Here is an 18,342-nt window from a genome sequence, read left to right as displayed (position 1 = left end):
ATTCCAGCTTTTCCCATGCAGCTAAAGAAGAGCGTCTTGGTGGAGAACATAGTGTTTTCACAAATATCCAACTGACACGAATAAAACACACAACACTGCATTTAGCCATAAGCTTCCTGCAAGGGCTTATTGATCCGCAGCGTACTGCCAAACAAATAGACACCACTTTTGTTAGAATGCCAATTAAACATGTAGGGCTGATTTAAATTATAATTTCTGCTCACACTGTCAGAAAGCTGTTAAATAACTGTTTGCTAACATGGTGATCCACATATTTCCTTCTAAGGAGCTCCTTACAGTATATTGCCAGTTACATATAAACTAATGCTGCCTTCACTTGCTTGTTAGGTGGTCTTACTTCCCTTTTGAAAAGTCATAATTATGAAGTGTGCATTGTTAATAGACAGACAGATAGATAGATAGATAGATAGATAGATAGATAGATAGATAGATAGATAGATAGATATCTAACACCAAATTACACAAAAGATACGTGCTTTGTCATTAGAAACATGGGGACTAGCAGAGCTATAAACACACCTTTAGCTAGTTAACTAGCTTGGTCAATTTTGATATCTTCTGGACATGCCCCCCCCCACCTTTGTAAAAAGCGTACATGATGCAGCTGATGGCTACAGATATCAAATGTTGGTGTCCTAATAAGTGGCTGCTTATTAAGCTGCATTTAGGAAAATAAACTGGCTATCTCTGATCACTGAAACCGTTCTTTCCTCCTTTATGATGAAAGGTCAGTAAAAAGCTGGAAACCACAAAGTGACCACTTGTAATTGCTAGTTTATGGGATGTTCATGTGCAACTTTAATGGAGTGGAAGACATGTTTTAAATACAAAAATAACCGTTTTAATCTCTGTGGGCCTTTTTAACGTTTTAATTTATCCAGTATTGTTCTTTGCTCTCTCCAGGGTGCGTTCACCTTCCATGGCAGTATGATTGACATGCCGTCATTGAAGCAGGCCCAGAACATCGTCACCTTGGCCTCAGCCGTCCAGGGGAAATGAGCCAAACTGGGGCTGTGCGGGCAGCCGTATCTGTCACCATGCAGGGCATCGGATGATAAACTGGGAAGTCCAGACAGACGTGTGTCCTCTTGGATCATTAGCTGTAGCTCATCTAATGCTGTCTAAAATCAGCAGTAGCGAGTGGTCTGATGGCATGTTCTTCAATTTCAAAAACATTCTTAGTGTATCTATGATTTTTATTTTATTTATATGTTATATATAAATTTATCACACACACGTACAGTACTGTGCAAAAGTCAGAGACCGCTCTTCATTTAATCAGTTTCCAGTTAAAAATTACCTTTAAGTACACATTCATTTTTCAGCAAATATTGCTGCGGAGATTTCAGATAATGCACTCGCATAAGGAAGGAGAAAGTCAAAGAAAAAGAAAAATGATGAAAAGATACAGAAGAAACAGCATTCCAACATACCGTAGAAGTCCTGGTAGACCACCAAACTGTCATCATAAGATAAACAGTACTTAAAACTTTAATCTTTGAGAAAGAGGAGAAAATCAAGCTCCACTCTTGCTTCAGATCTGAAGAAATCTACAGATGTTTCTGTCCATCCTTCAACTGTGAGAAGACAACACTATAAGTCTGAAAATATGTGTAGCTGTCAAGAAGCCCTCACTGAGAAGAGGAAATGGACAAAAAAGAAGAACATTTACAAATCATACAAAGAAGCTGCTGGTGTGCTCAAAACAATGAACTGACCATCCCATAGTCCAGACCTGAAAATCACTGAATGTGTTGGGATTACTTGGATCATGTGAAGCAGAAAATTCAACCAACTTCTAAGACTGAACTTTGGAGGTGTGGAAAAATATCCGTGCAGATTTGAAAAACTGAAAGCAGGTCTCCCAATAAGAATGGAAGCTGTAGTAAATGCAAAGGGTGGACACACTAAATAGTGAAAAAAGTGATATGTTTAGTTGTTGAGGCTTCTGTGCAATTTTCTGTTGAATATGTTATATGTTTTTGTTCTGATGTTGAAAAATGAACAACTTGTACTTAATGGCGATTTTGAATGGAAATCAAATTAATTAATGGTGGTCTCTGACTTTTGCGCAGTACAGTATATAGGTACATACATGTGATTTTTTTTTTTCCCTTATATATATCAAGGCAGTGTGCTGTTTGTGCGCATATGTATATGTATGTGTTTGCCTTCTGCCTTGCTCCGGTCAGTTTCTGGGCCAGGGTTCTGTGTGCCTGGCAAAAGGGCAAATAAACAGTTGTTTCTCCATTCAGCCCTGAGGCTCCTCTATGCTCATCCAGTCCACAGCACATCAAAACAGCATTTGCCAAACAGCCACCATGAATGTCCTTAAACCAACAGTGAGAGGAGAGTTCAGGCCAGCAGCCCACTCCAAACCACACGCCTTTGTTTAAGAGGGCACTTTGAGCTGGTGAAGAGAGGGGGGGATGAATACATCTTGAAGCAGGCATCAGCTCTAAGCTGACCTGCTTGGCAACATTACACGCACGCACACTCTGCAGGAGCCAGTGTTTGTCCACTTTCGTGATATCTATAGTTACACTGTTTTTTTTGCACTGCTTTGTTACTCAAACCTTGTGGCTTGTGGACTCTATCCGGCCAGTGTAAGAATCATCCGCTTTTCACCCTGAACATGCCCAAGAACTGAGATTACACGCTGCCATTGTCCTCATGTTGCTGACAAGCCTCCAACAACACTACATGTTAAGAAAGCTCCTTTTTAAATAAAGCTCCAGGATGTCATTTTGAATGAATGACTGTCATTTTGACACTTGTGCTTGGGCTTTTTTTTCTCATGAATGCATCCTACAGAACACTCTGTTTTTTCTCGTGGCTGCCAGTCTTTTGTCTCCCACTGTTGATGAGGCCTTGGCAAGAAGGGCTGAAGGGGTGGGGAGGGGTATGAGAGCAGGGTGGAGGGGTTGGATGGTTAATAGTTCAGTTGGTCACTATGGTAATGAAGGCCTCGGTGTAGCGTTCGGCTGGATGTGGCATGATCAATCGTGTCTGTGGCGAGTCTTCAGGTCTGCGCTTGGTGCCAGGCTAGGGATGCAGACAAAAAGATGGAGGCCACTGCTGTGACCAGCCCAAAGGGCCGACAGTAAGCTGCCTGCCTGGCACCAGGCCCATGCTCCCCACCCCAACCCTCCCCCTTCACTTAGCCTTTCATTCTCATTTATTTTTAATTTTGTAATGGTTTTTATATTTGTTTTGGTCAATTTCATTTTCCGCCCTCCCATCATGTCTTGGCCATGGAGAAACGCCCAATGCCTGGCCGGCCGCTGCTGAATTTCCCACAGTGAGACACGGTGTCTGCGTAAGTCAGTAGCTCAGACACTGGGCTTTAAGCCCAATAGGCCAATAGACTTAGAAAGATATGCAAGATGTGTAGTGATGGAACCCCAGGTTGTAAGACTCATCTGTAGCTGTCTTGAAGAGCTTAAGAAAGCTTGCACTGCTTGCTAAGTCTGTCAAAGTGAAGCCATGTAAGGAAAACAAAGCAGAAGCTGAGACATAACTGAAACTCTGTTTTCCACTTTAGTCAAACACCCGTTGTCAAATATTTTTAGTATTTCCTTTAGGAAAAGTGTACTGTAAGTACAGTATACAAGTGCGGTGTGACTGACCCCACTATCTGGACTTGCGTCTTTATCATTGAAACTCAGTGTGAAGTGTCAGTGAGCAGATGTTGGTCAGGAGTAGGTATTTGCAAGGGGTTTATTTGCTTTTGGATCTGAAACTTTCCACTGTACATTGTCAGATGATATGTTTTTTCATTCATCAAGGCACAAGCAAAGTAAATGTACTCAGAAAGGTACAACAGTGGTTTTAAAGTCCAACTGTGTACCTTAAGTAAGTTATTTCCCCAGAGGAAGAGTACTTACTTGTACCTTTTCATAACCTGATGTTTAAAAAAAAGAACAATGAAATAAAAAAGGCTGGAGAAAGGTTGTGTGGAGTAATGCAGTTTTTGAAGTATGATTGCAGTTATGTTCCCTAACTAAAGGTACTGAAGACATAATGTTGTGGGTGCCACCCCAGTAACAGTTGAGTTCCCCTTTTCCTGAGAGTACATCTAAAATACAGTGAGACATGCTTTTGTACTTAGCTATGAAATAATCCTTACCGATGTGCTGCCAAGCCTGTCCACTGTTCTTCTATTAAAAATCTTAAGCGCATTACTTAAAGCCATTATCTTGCCGTTTTGGTATGCAAGAACACTGTATATCACTGTATACAGCAAAACAAGAACAAAAAAATCATTGTTTTGAAAAAAGTGGTTGACATTAATTGAGCTTGTTTGACAAACAAACTTTGGTTCTAGATTTCTCTTCAGCACCCCAGTCATGTGGACTTCATAAGCACACCTGATTTAACATAATGAAGCTTTAATGAGCCAAACCAGGTATTTGGATGATAACCACAGCCAACACCTTCCAGTCTCCGAGGTTTGAAAATAGTTAAGAGCACATTGACATGTAAAATCACTTTTTATCCTATTAATATTATTTGTATTTAGTCTTTTTTCCATAGCAAATAACCACACTCACTGCCCAAATAAATAACTTTTTAATACTATTGTTCTCAGATGCATAGGCGTTTGCACCGTACACTGTACTTTCAGTGATATTCAGTGGATTTGAGTGATGGCCTGAGCTGGAGCTGCTCACTCTTTTCCATCTGTGTGTAATTTTACATGACATTTCTATTATGCTGCTAACTTGACATAATCTCCTCAGCTCACGAGGCGGAATTATTTAAATACATTTGCTACTATTCCCAAAGAGAGTTCATTACAATTAACGCGATTAGGACCTCGACGCCACTCAATTAGGCCGGACTCGAGTCCCTGTGTTGTGCGTTACGTGTCGAGATTGCTTTCGGAAACCATCAGGCAGAAATCCGCCGGAGAAAATGCGCGCGTATGCAAAAACCCCGTCAGAGCGAAATTAAAACGAAACGTTTTGCATATTTTCATTCCTCTCGACGGGGCCCGCGTGGCGGAGACGCCTTTACTCGCCTAATTTCTCGCCCGGGGATCTGCCAATAATGACTTCATTGTTTTACTAGCGCGCTAATGACAATATGTGACAAACCAATTTCAGCAAAGATTATTCCCCCGCCATAAAAACCAGGAATAGCTTATAATGGAGCGAGAGGCTTCTTAAGGCCAAAGACCATTTAGGAAATAATGCGTAATTGAAATGAAATTTAATTCATAAGCAACGAGGATAAAGAGTAGAGAAGGAGCACGAGAGCTGTGCAGTAAAGCTGAGAGACAGAAAGAGAGGTGGGAGGGGGGTGGTAAACAGGCCTCGAGCTGCTCCTCTCAGCATCGTGGCGTCCTGCAGGTGCTCCTATAGGAAATCCCTCATTAAAACTTTCTTCAAGGCATCGCATGGGAAACGAAACAAGTGCAGACGGAGGTCTGAGAGCAGATACATATAGAAAACAATATCCTGATTTCTCCAGACAGCTCCAAAAAGGATTTTAAAATTAAAAAATCTAAACATACATACACATATATTTTTGCATATATAAATATGTTCAAAAAATATACATGCACACGTTTCACGTATGATTTTCTGCACGCTCATAGATAAAAGACAAAATGTATTACTTTGCTGTGATATAAAGAAAACAGCACAATGAAATTGAGTCACAAATTCAGGCTGTTTTAGATTGGAGGCCTTTACAGATTTTGGCCTATACTTTTCCCGCAAGCATAAATTATTTAGTGTGAACTGTGAATCTATATACTTATTTATTTGTGTTTTGTTTTGTTTATTTATTTACTTAAGAGAAATTGCTTTTGATTCTAACCATTGATATTGATTCTAATTATTAGGGTACAATTAATATTTTGATTTTTTGAGTTGCAAAAGTAAAAATGAATAAATAAAATATTAATAAAAAACCCGAAAAAATAGCGCATAAATTAACACGGACTTCATTTTTTATCTAGTGGATTTCGGACACATCCTAAACCTAAGCTCGCGGTGGCTGTTCATGACCAAGCCGTAGGTCTCGGTTGAAGCCGCTCATTTCTGAGTGTTACTCTCAGTGCGGCCTGAAGCGGGACTGCAGCGTGTCTGCTCGTGTATGACCTGGTCTGGACGCGGTGGTTCTCTGCGCTCTGTGTAGAGGGTCCGGAAGGCACAGAGCCGGTGCCGGTGCCGGCGCCGGCCTGGTTCGAGCGCTTTGGTCAGTCGGAGCAGACCTGCCTGTGTGAAGAGGAGGCAGATCAAAGGCCGGGGCCCAAAGGCCAGTAAAAACTCGGGGCCTTTTGTCTGCTGTTGCTAGGCTCCAGCATGGGAAGAGTGTGGGGCCGCGCTAATCACCCTCCATACAGTCCGCCAGAGCCCCCAAACTTTCCAGTTTCAGAGCGCAATCTACCTGTTTAGGCTGTTTATTCGCACCAGCACGCCTTGAAGACTGTCCGGCCTTTTCATCACAGCCGCTCTGCCTGGTCATCTCTACAGAAGTGTGTCATCATGTCAGATTGAATTATTATTAGAAAGATAAATCGGTACCACTTTAGAATAAGACTACTCTTGTAAAGGGTTTATGAATGGTTTAAAATTACTTTTTAATGATTATTATATAGATCATAAATACCTTAAAATATTAATAAGAAGTTACAACACAAACAGCCAGAGCAGTGCTGACCTGTTGTTTGCCTGATAGTAAAGCCACATTCATTTATGCTGTTAAACCTCAGACTGGTTACTGATCTCACTTTGTCTTCTTCGTCAGGCAGCATTAAACCTGTCAGCTTCATCAGATATTCATGTTTATCAAATATAACAGCTCACTTTTGCGCTTTTCATTGATGTATTTATGACACCTGATTAATAACAACTAACACTCTTTCTCTCTCTCTCTCTCTCTCTCTCTCTCTCTCTCTCTATATATATATATATATATATATATATATATATATATGTACACACAATAAGTGGTGGAAGCTGCTCATGTTTCCATATATTTCCTTAATATTAATAATGAATTATTCGAGTCTGTATTTTAACTAATTAAAAATGTGCTGTTGAATAAAAATATTAAAAAATTGTGTTTTGTATGTATTGCTATACATGAATATTTAATTTAATATGATTGCTATACATTAATATTTCGTTTGTCTTGGCTTGATATTTGTGTAGTTAGCGTTTTTCTTTATTTCTCCTTTTGTATGTTTGTTGATTCGTTCTTTTCATTCTTTATTATTCCCGCGTTTCTTTCTTGATGTGTAGCTGCGCAGACTCTGAGGCTAAGTGAGTGGTTGTGTTTAACGAGCAGGTGCGGGTTTCGCAGTTTTGCTCGTGGCCGGTTTTCTCAGCCAGGCTCTCTGTAGGCTGTGCTGTCTGCAGGCCTGCGGCAGTCTGAATCCTCCTCCCGCTATCATGAAATGGCGCAAGTGCTCGGAGCCTCGAGGACGGTTTTTTGCACATCATGCATTTTACACGTTGCCCATTATGGCGGATCGTAGCTCATTATCACACAATTGCTCATAAATTAGAGCGAAATTAAAGCGAGCCCGTGTTCTTTTTCATGGTGGAGATAAAATAAAATGCGCTTTTGAGCGCGAGTGAGCTTGCTGTGTGATTTGACTACTTTGCGCAGCTTCCAGCGCCTCACCCACTGACTTTCTGATGAAAGGAGTGCAACGCAGGCGCCGCCGTTTAAGATGTGGGCCGCCGGATGCTGCCCAAATTGGGGGGAAAAGAAGAGAATGGGTGTTCATAAAGGCGACATTTATTCTTTCTTGGTCGTTAAGACTCGCTTTTGCCTTTGGCGCTCATGTGCGGCGCGGTGTAGACGCGTGGGCCCATTGAACCTTTACCTGGCTTCTGTGGTCCGCTTTGCAAGTCCGTTTGATAGATTTGAAATGTAAATGTCAAAATAATGCGACTGCCCAGATTGTAGGAAGTCCACTTAAAGTAGTGCGATTACTGGATCGTCTGCATGTATGATTACATCTGCACTGAAGATGGAAAGGCTGGACGGAATCTGAGGAACTTTGGGCCAGTGGGCAGCGCAGATTGCCCTGTCAGCTTCATGTCCTTCAGAGCTGTGGGCTGCTGATTGATAAGGCCTGCTACGTCTCTTAAGGCGCCAGGTTAAAAGTCAGCGGTCCATTTGTACAATGACTTCCTTAGGGGCCTTCGTCATTGTCCTATCTAACTTATCCTGGTGGGTCTATAACGCAGTAGCCTGGCGTGTACGACCCAACCATCGGTTCTTGTTCTAAGCGAAACTGCGAAACGTATTTTGAGCTTATTTTTTGTAATCTTAACATACCTTACACTAATTCTTAGCCTAATTACCACGAAATGTATTTCTTACTTTTTGAAACCCTAAAATGCCTGAAGGGCACAAAAGTTACTTTTTAAATATGATCATATAGGCTTAGAAAGATGCATTAAAATGCCTAAAGGGCATAAAGGTTTTATATATATATATATATATATATATATATATATATATATATATATATATATATATATATTTATTTATTTATTTATGTGGGCCTGAGAAGAAACAATAAAATGCCTTAAGGGCAAAAGGCATTGGTCTGGTGTTTATGGTCCTAACCATCCCAACTTATCTGAAGAGAAAAAACATTTTTGCTGTTCTTAGCCTAAATTACCACGAAAAGATTTCTTACATTTGGAAACCTTTTTTAAAATATAATTATATAGGCATAAGAACATACATTTAAAATGCCTAAAGGGCACAACTTACTTACAATATACTTTTTAAATATTTATGTGGGCCTGAGAAGAAACATGAAAATGCCTAAAAGGCACAAAGTCATTGGTCTGGCGTTTATGACCTAACCATCCCAACTCATCAGAAGAGAAAAACAATTTTTGTAGTTCTTAGCCTAATTACCATGAAATGTATTACTTACTTTTTGAAACCTTAAAACAAAACTTATATTTTAATATAATTATATGGACCTAAGAAAAAACATTAAATTGCCTAAAAGGCACAAAAGACAATGGCCTGGCGATTACGACGTAACCATCCCAGTGTATCAGAAGAGGAGAACAATGTTTGAGTTTCTTGGCAAGACACACTTCCTTTTTGAAGCCGTATTTATGTGGGCCTGAGGAGAATATTAAACCGCCAGAATGGAGATTTTCTTCATGCTTCTTCTCCTGTCAGACTCTACAGAGCGATAGCCGAACTCCACTGCTGTCAGACTTCCCCCACTAAATTACATTCACCCTTTCTGACTCGACTGTCAAGTATCTGATGATCTTTGGCACGCGCTTATTACCTCCTCACTCCTGAAGCAGCACAGGCAGGTGCTCTGCTTCATATCGGAGATTCTAGCAGCACGCGCCTTCATTTCCGGAAGGAAAGCTCAAGCTCCAGATGCAGTCTGTTCCACTGTGTTTTTTCCTTCTCCGTGCCATAAAAGTCAGTGCTGTTTGTGACTCCCTGTGCATTAAAGTTGCAATATTCAGCTCAGTGGCAGGCGAGTGGTCTGAGGGGAGACACATTACCTGTTCTCCTCACTCGCGCCATCAGCGCATCCTGCCAAAGACACTTCTGCAGGGATTTTCATCAGGACATCAGTCTGATACGACGCGTCTCCCCCCAAAACAGACTTTTTAAAGACGATATTCATACACTGAATAGAAATACTAACGTCTCGAGCGGTTTTTAGGCTGTTGGGGAAGCAGTCTCACAATTACTTTCTCCCTCTTTATCAGCCTCACATTTTAATGACATTAAAAATATTTGTTTAAATATTATATGATACCCACCTAAAATGTTTAGTTTCGTTTCTAATCATACAAATTTATTATTAGTATAAAATCGCACGCAGCACCAAAAATATCGGCTCTGTGTTATGTGTTCGAGAGGCGCGTGCCTTTGTTTGTGCGCTGAAGTTCTTAATTGTAATATATGCCATCATCTCCTCTAATCCAATTAAACATTTTATCCCGCGCACCCCGAACTTTCCGAGCTCCCCCGTTTAAAGCCCCTCACTGCTGCCTAAGAACGAAGAACGGTTGAAGCGCATTCGAATAATTTATGCTTTCAGCCGATTATTTACGAAATGTTCGCATGACAATTATGTCTGTAAATCGACCTCTCATAATGTGCTCACAACGAAAAGACGTTTATTCTCTGAGTCAGAGCACCTACAAAAAACAAGTATCGTGATGAAAATGAAATAGAAACAAAAAGAAAGAATAAAGCTAAAAATCGAATTTGTTCAAAATATTTCTTCAAGCAAAAAATAATAAAATGTATACAGTTTTTAGTGCTCCTCTTCTTAAAGCGGTCTAATGTGAGAGGGGCTCAGCTGCCCTCGCGCTGCACAAATCTCCCCCGTGCTACTGCCGAGGAGCTCAAAGTTTCCAAGCAGAGATTAACTTCACCTGCTTTACAACCAGAAGAAACCTTAATTCCTTGTTTCTGAGAAATTGTTCGATTACGGCGAATCGCGTATTTTGTCTCCCTGTTCATGATCTTGTGAAACATTAGCAGTTTAATGAGCTGCGTTGGTTTTAAGAGGCAATGAAAAGCAGTCTACAGCTTTAAGCTGTGGACGTAAACATATTTGCGTGTCTCCTAAAGAACGTGTCTCTGGGTTTCTACAGTAGCCGAACTAGTTGGCTTTAAAGCAACTCTGAATGCGTGGCACTTAATTAAATTGAATCCACACGGTGTGTGAGGCATGTCATTGGAGAAGCGCACGGGGCAGAGTAAAGGGGGATAGGCCTAATGAACCACCACTTGACCCCGAAAGTTCTCCGCACAGTATGCAGCAGAGAAGTTTAGGAGCAACTTCATCTCTTCACATTAGTTTCCGCAGAACAGCAGCCTGGAAGGCGAGAGCCAATCACAGCCGGGATCTGAAACAAATCCTCCTTTTCGTTCAAACAGTCGAAAATGGTCATCAGATCTGTGTTTTTATTTGTTTGTTTTGCTCGGCTGTTATTGATTCTTTATGTTTACTTTTCTCTTTTAGTTTCAATTCGTCTGTATCTCACGTGCAGCTTTGATATTTAAATGAATAGGCTAGTAATACGCTAATTAAACGATTTCTTTCCTTCTCTTTTTTCTTCTCTTTTTTCTTTCTTTTTTTCCCTTTCGTGTTGTAAAATGGCCTTTTTGAATCGCTTATGCGCTGCTTGATTTGTAACTTTTGTGCGTTTTGTGTAAGATTGTAAAAGCTCTCCGTCTCCCTCAAAAGAATTTCTCACAATCGCCAAACAATCGGGGAGTGGAGCTGAATCTGCTCTGTGAATGGACGCGCTGGTTGTTGGTGTCGTAACTTTTTTTATGGCTCTTACATCTCCAGCACAGTTCGGCACTGAAGCGGTCACGGGCTGCTCGAGGGTTTTTTTTTTAAACCTGAATTAAAAGGGGAACTCCACCGACTTTTCAAAATCTCCGGATAATTAAATGGTTAACATGCCAACAAAGTCGTTCAGAGTGATTTGGTGTGAAATGCTTAGTTTTAGAGAAACCTACCCAGTCAAAATTGTTCACAGTGGTGGTGATAGGAACCAGACGTCCACCTCTAAAAGCTCCCTCACATAAAGTTACTACATGAAATGGGTATAAATACTTAACCTGATATCTGAGACATTTATGCTAATTTTGTGACAAAGTTTTGGTTTAAAATGTATTTAAAATGTATTTAACCCATTTATGGTGGAGGGATACTTGGGGGGTGTTTTAAGGCGAAAGAGTTCCTAAAAACTTGTTTTTTTCACATTGACCATTTTTTTACCATCGTCAAAAGCCCGAGAGACACGTGTAGGTTCACTGGTGGTCTTGGATAGTAAGTAAAATGGCTATATTTGTATTGTAGACATTGTGATCCCTGGTTCCTATCAGCACCACTGTAAAGAAAATCAGAGTCAGTTTCTCTACAAACAAACCACTCTGAATGACTCATGCCATGTTTATGTCTCAACCACTGAATTACACAGAAATTTTGAAAAATCGGTGGAATTCCCCTTTAAACTTTGGTTGATGTCCAAACAGCGTTGCACGCGCGCTTTTCCCAAAAATGAAGCTTTTATAGACCGTTATCATTAATAGCCGTTCCGCAGACGTGTTTGCGAGGCATGCGCGCCGTGTGCACGTTAGCTGTCGCGAGCAGCCGTGGTCTCCCCCGCGGACACCTTGGCGTTTCGTGGCGAAGTGAGCGCGCGCCTCTCTGATCAGCTGTGTGTTGGGCAGGAGGAGGTTCGCGCTGAGCTGTCACAGAGAGGGGGTGCTCAGGTAAGGAGCGGCTCCTCTGTGCTCCAGGAGCCGGCCTAATGAGCCTTCCGCTGGGGGCTGCCCGGCTGGAGAGGTGCCTTAACCCCGTCTCCAGCAGCCTGGAGTCCCCCGGCTCTGCCTGAACGCCCCCCCTGGCAGCACGCACAGGTTGACGACGCTGGTGATGAGCGGACTTTCCAGAAAGAAACAACAGGGATCAGTCTTGGTTCCCTATACTGCTGTTCAGCTTGGAGCGAGGTTTAGGAAGCTGCCTCGCATCAGGACCAAACGGCCCCGACAAACCACAGCCTGGTCAGCAGATGATATGTTGTGTTATGTTTGGGGTACTGTAGACCCCAAGCCCTTTTTCAAAAGATCAAAAGCAAACGTAACATTGTTTCCTCAGCTTGCTTTTTTATTGTATTTCGTGGATGCTAATAAACATAATTACATATTACATGATTTTGACTTGGTGACCTTTCAGAAGTTCTGTGCTATAATATAATCTTAAAATGAATGAATGAATAAATAAATATATGTATAGGGTATTAATTAGATTAAAACAGAAATGTGAAGGTGAACAATTTTGAAATTATGGCTTTTTTATATCTACTTATAACATTAGGGTCTCTGGGACCCTGAACAATAAGAAAAAGAAGCCGATCTCAACACAACATGAGGGTTAAATCTTGCCTGTGGTTGCTGAAGCACAAAGAAGCACTAATGTTTGATGTTACGCTGTGAAAATGTGATTAATGACCCTTTCGGCATTAGCTATTGTGCTTTAGTGTCTCATAAGTGCTTTATGTTTGATTTGTATTTTATTCATGTACAGTGTCTCACATAGACTGCGCTTTTCATTATGACTGTATTGCTAATCAAATTGAACACCTTCCTGCTATAAAAAAATAGAATGCACACAAGGACTTGTCTAAAGAGGAATTAATAGTTTTAGGGATTATTATATGTGACCAAGATTAATTTGCCCTGTTATTTTAGTGAAACATTCTGTCATTTACCATTGCAAATGTCAAGGAAAGGGCAAAGGTGGCCTTCCCCTAAGAGTTGAGCCTAATTATACAATTTGTCTTGTGCCTGGGACAGAGCACTAAAATCTCCACTGGGACTACTTCTTCACCAGCCCGGTTCCATCATCTGGTTTTCTCACTGCTGCTTTGTATGTGGGCTTATCAGGTGAGTTAATTTATCTATTCTTACCATAAACAGAAATTGGAGAAGAATGTTCATGGTTTCTAATCATTTATGTATAATTTTCCAGTTCTGAGGTAGAGGTGGGCTAATATAAGATATAATAAAGTGATATCAGTGTGATACTCAAAGACTGTGTTGTTGGTTAGATATCCTGAGGAGGAACAGTTTGGTGAAAATTAGAGAGTGAGAAGTATTTATATGTCTCAAACAGGTATAGCACACTGTAAAAACCCATATTTTAGTGGTTATGTGCTAATATACTTGTTATTACACAAATCAGACCAAGCTTTCAAAGAACACTGAAAAAGAAATTATCAGGCTTGACAGATCTACTAAAACACACTGTAACTGTCATATTAGTGTTTCAATATATTCATCCACTATGGGATACGATGGCATGATAATGAACACTTGAAGAACATAAATGGTTTTAGATACGCTGTTAATTCCATGGGCCCAGCGTCAGTAGAGTGGCAACATGTTTGCTGCTTAGTCAAGCAACATTTTGTGGTTGAGAAATGAATTTGAATGCAAATTTCAGACAGGAGTTGTATAGGGACAAGATGTCCAGTAGAGACAAATCGCCATGCCCAGACCTACTGTGTGCATGGGGGAAGCAGATAAAGTATGAAATTGCAACTTTGCAACTTTGATTCAGTCCTGCAGAGATGGTAAAGAAGCACTGCACTAAGGAGATACGGTCTGCAGCGCTTGCATTACCTGTTTGAAATGCCCCGGTGCAGGTAAGAAAACAAGTCATCAACAGCACAGAGGGACCCTCAGGTCTACAAGGCATAGTTATAGCTGTACAAAGACACGTTTAATGGTTGTTTCAAGGTCAGCTGGGGATAGAGAAAGCAGCCTGGGATGTTTAAGAACATCTAGCCACCCTAGCAAAGCTGTAGCGAGGGGGGCACGTGGCCGGTGACGCAACGGGGTCAGTTTAGGGGATACTTCTATGTGAGATTATGGACTTATCACGCTGGGATTAGTGCCCTATTGAAAGGACGAGGAGTTCTAGATATTTAGGGATGGAAGACTGCAAAGTAGCAACACACACACAGAACAACATAATAAGCAACCAAACTTGATACAAAGCTACAGTGCTGATCAGAGCAATGGGTTCTATGCCTTAATCACATTTTTCTCCTTCTACCTGTTCTTACCTGCATGCTCTGTATCTACTTTCTGATCTCTCTCTCTCTCTCTCTCTCACTTTCTCTCACTCTGTGCTTTATGGTGGTCCAGCTGTGCAGGAATGATTTCTTCACACTGAATTTTGACCTTTTCCTCTAAGAGAGGTGTTACAGCTGCATTCAGAGGTACTGCTGTGGTGTGCACTATGGATTCTTAGAAAGAGGGCCTTCCACGATCTGTAGCTAAAATGAGCCAATCTTAATGTTTCATGATTCGTTTTGGGGGGCAGAAAGTGTCTGACTGTTCCAAATGTATTTTTTTTCTTGTTTCTTTTTTTTTTTTTTACGCTGTATCTCAGTGATTAAATGCTGTTGATACTGTATGTTCACACAGAATGAAATGTACTGGACCTGCTTTTGGCTTGCAGTATTTCCTAACAAACGTTTGCTAATGCATATTTATTAGAAATGCAGTACTATGCAAAACTCAGAGACCCTTCAATTATTTAATTTCCAAATTAATCAACCATTACAGGTTATTCATTTTTAAGCATCAGCAGAAAAAGCTGAAAACGTTTAAGCCTCAACATCTTAAATATTTTTTTTTTCCATATTTAGTGTGTCCCCCCCTCGCCATGATTACAGCTTTTATTATTTTCAGGACACTTGCTTTCAGTTTTTCAAAGAAATTTGCAGGTATATTTTTCTGCACCTCCAAAGTTCACTCTTAGAAGTTGGTTGCATTTTCTGCTTCTCATGATCTAAGAAAACCCAAACACGTTCAATGATGTTGAGGTCTGGACACTGGGGATGGTCAGTCAGTTGTTTTGAGAACACCAGCAGCTTCTTTGTTTGATTTGACTTTTTTTCTTTTTGTTTATTTCCTTTTCTCAGTAATGGCTTCTTGACAGCTACACATCCTTTCAGACTTATAATGTTGAGTTGTCTTCTCACAGTTCAAGGATGGACAGAAACACCTGTGGCTTTTTTTCAGATCTGAAGCAAGAGTTGAGCTTGATTTATTCATTTACTCTCTCTCAAAGATGAAAACAAGTACTGTTTATCGGACGGTGACAGTTTTGGTGGTCTACCAGGTCTTGCATGGTTGAAAGGAGTCCTGTTTTCTCTATATATTTGGAAATTTGGTTGTGGAAACAGAAAACTGTATTTTTTGTTCATTTATTTATTTTTTAAACATCTACTCTCCTTAGAAATATCTCTTGAAAAAAAATAACTTGCACTCAATCACTGTTTTGGCTGGAAGTAAAAAAATGTAATGGTAGACTCTAACTTTTGCACTGTACTGTACATAATCCAAATATTATAAAATAGGTGTTGTTTATATTCTAAGGTCAGGTCGTATGGATTGTACATAGACCCCATATTGACAGAAATTGATGTGCCGTACAGTCAAAGAGACCAGAGCTATATATCTGTAGAGTACCTGGGTTATAAACTACCTAAAATATCCTCAGCTCTGGTTGAACCACAGCACAGTGGCGATGCAATATGGCTCCTGGAACATGCAACATCTTTTGAAACGGTGTCCTTTCCAAGGATAAGGCCGCACAAACGCTGTCGAGCATTTACCACCTGGATGGAACATGCTTCTATTGGAAGTGCAGCCCTGCATTTAGAGGCTTTTAAGCAGACCCTGTCAAACACAAGGCGAGTGGTGAGGTGCTAGTTCTGCTCCGAGGTTTCGGCCGTATGCTCGGCGTGCTGGATGGGCCAGGTACGAGGGGCTGGCTCCAGTGCTTGCCCGTGGACGACCTTGCTCTCCTCACCCTGTGCTTTGGAAAGCCTCCCAGTCCTGTGGCTCCACATTTGGACGTGCACCAAGTTTAGAGGCCCACAGATGTTGCAGGGAGGCCAGATATTATGTCTGCTTTTTTTGTATTTTTACCAGGAGACAAGCAAGATGATTCATATGTTTTTGGCATCAAAGGGCCCACGCTCAGATGCTTTGGCTGCAACACTCAAGCCACAGTGCAATTTTGAGAAGACACTAATATTTCTATGCGTGAAAAAAACTGTTAAAAAACACTTTTACTGTAGATTATATTCAGAACATGTTCATTAATTCAAGGGTCAGCTCTCAAATGGACTGATTTTTCTTTAGTTATATAGTGCAGGTTTTAAGCCTGTATTCCACCAAACCATCAAGTGACCACTTCCACAGAATGTTTTCAAGCACTGAAGCTATCAAAATGATTTTGCAACATATCGCTTTAAGCAGTGCCCTGCACGTGCTGCTTAACAAGAAAAAAGGACTTAAACTCCCCAGAATATACACTGGTCACTTTTCATAAAATGCATTACACTGTAGAAATAAAGGTTCTGTGCAGGTACATTTTTCATTCATTGTGGTACAAACAATGTCAATGTACCCTCGAAGGTACAACAGTGGATTTTAAGGTCCAGTTGTGAACCCTAAGTACGTTTTTCCCAGGTGAAAAGTATGTATTTGTACTTCTATATTACCTAATGTTTGAAACAGAACAATAAATTAAAAAGATGAGATGGGGTGTGTGGAGTCAATGTAGATTAAAAATATCACTTCAATGGAGTATGGTCCAGTTATGTTCCCTGATTAAAGGTACTGAGATGTACCCTTGCGGGTGCCACCACAGTGACAAAAGGGGTACTGGCCCAGTGACAGTTTACTACCTTTATTTCTGAGAGTGTAGGACTGAAAAGCTAAAGCACAAGTGATGACAGCCACTAAGGCTTGCATTAGAAAACAGCAGTAATTCAATCTTTTTATGCACCACAATGCTCGTTTAGGCATAAGTTTAAGTCTTTTAATACGTTCTACACTTTCAGAAAAAAGGTACAAAACTGTCATTGGGGCAGTACCCCTTTTGTCACTGGGGTGGTACCTTCAAGGGTACATCACAGTACCTTTAGTCAGGGAACATAATTATACCATAATCTATCGAAATTATATTTTCTAAGTTCACTTAGACCGTCTCGTCTCCAGGCTTTTTATTTTATTGTTCTGTTTTGAAACACTGGGTTATGAAAAGGTACAAATATGTTATTTTCCCCCGGGAAAACTTATTTAAGGTGCATTATTGCACCTTAAAACCACAGTTGTACTTTTGAGGGTACATTTAAACGAAAAATGTAGCTGCAAACAACCTTTATTTCTACAATGTACATCAAGTTTTCGACACTTCTAAACATATGACTCAAAGCAGTCGTTTTCCAGCCTGTTGCCTTCATTCTTCAGATTAGGAGTGGCGTTATTCGCTGAGAACTTGTCGGACCCTCCAGACATGTTTCCAGTCCTGGTCACACCGAGCACGGTGCATACCTCACTAATGAGAAGCTTCTCTGAAGGGTGCAGGAGCTGCGTAAAGCCTCCTTCAACTAGTCAAAACAGACGAGCTGCGCCGAGTGCGCGAGCGAGACTCTCCCCAGGCTGACACTGAGCGCTGGATATTTGCGTTACGTGCAAGAAGCAAATGAGTTCAGACCAAATGCGAGCGCTCGATCTACTTTGTCTGTTTTTTTGTTGCGTCCCCAAAAAGCAAACTTTTTTCAGAGCTAATTACAACTAAATGATGACGTGCTCACTGAGTAATTGATTTAATGAAGTTCCTATGAAACTATTAAAAGCGGGTATAGGTCAGGCGAGCGGCACCCCGGAGAGCCCTTTGTCAGATGTTTAACTCTACCAATCTTTTCGGAAAGACATCGGGGCTAATAGGTGAACTCTCAGCTGTCT

At 40.8% G+C, this 18,342-nt stretch overlaps 1 protein-coding gene across 1 annotated transcript in view; it reads left to right on the top strand.

Annotated features, from left to right (window-relative positions):
• Positions 1-1,919, top strand: part of clybl (citrate lyase beta like) — a 93,905-nt gene extending 91,986 nt beyond the window's left edge. The window contains exon 8 of the mRNA XM_036579880.1: positions 925-1,919. Coding sequence (XP_036435773.1) covers positions 925-1,020 — 96 coding nt within the window. The 3' untranslated portion in view covers positions 1,021-1,919. The remainder of the gene's footprint in view (positions 1-924) is intronic.
• Positions 1,920-18,342: the final 16,423 nt, after the last annotated feature.

This window comes from Colossoma macropomum, unplaced genomic scaffold (assembly GCF_904425465.1).
Source record: "Colossoma macropomum unplaced genomic scaffold, Colossoma_macropomum, whole genome shotgun sequence".
Classification (NCBI taxonomy): domain Eukaryota; kingdom Metazoa; phylum Chordata; class Actinopteri; order Characiformes; family Serrasalmidae; genus Colossoma; species Colossoma macropomum.
Note: the sequence above shows the minus strand (reverse complement) of the source record. Positions and strands in the feature narration are given on the sequence as shown.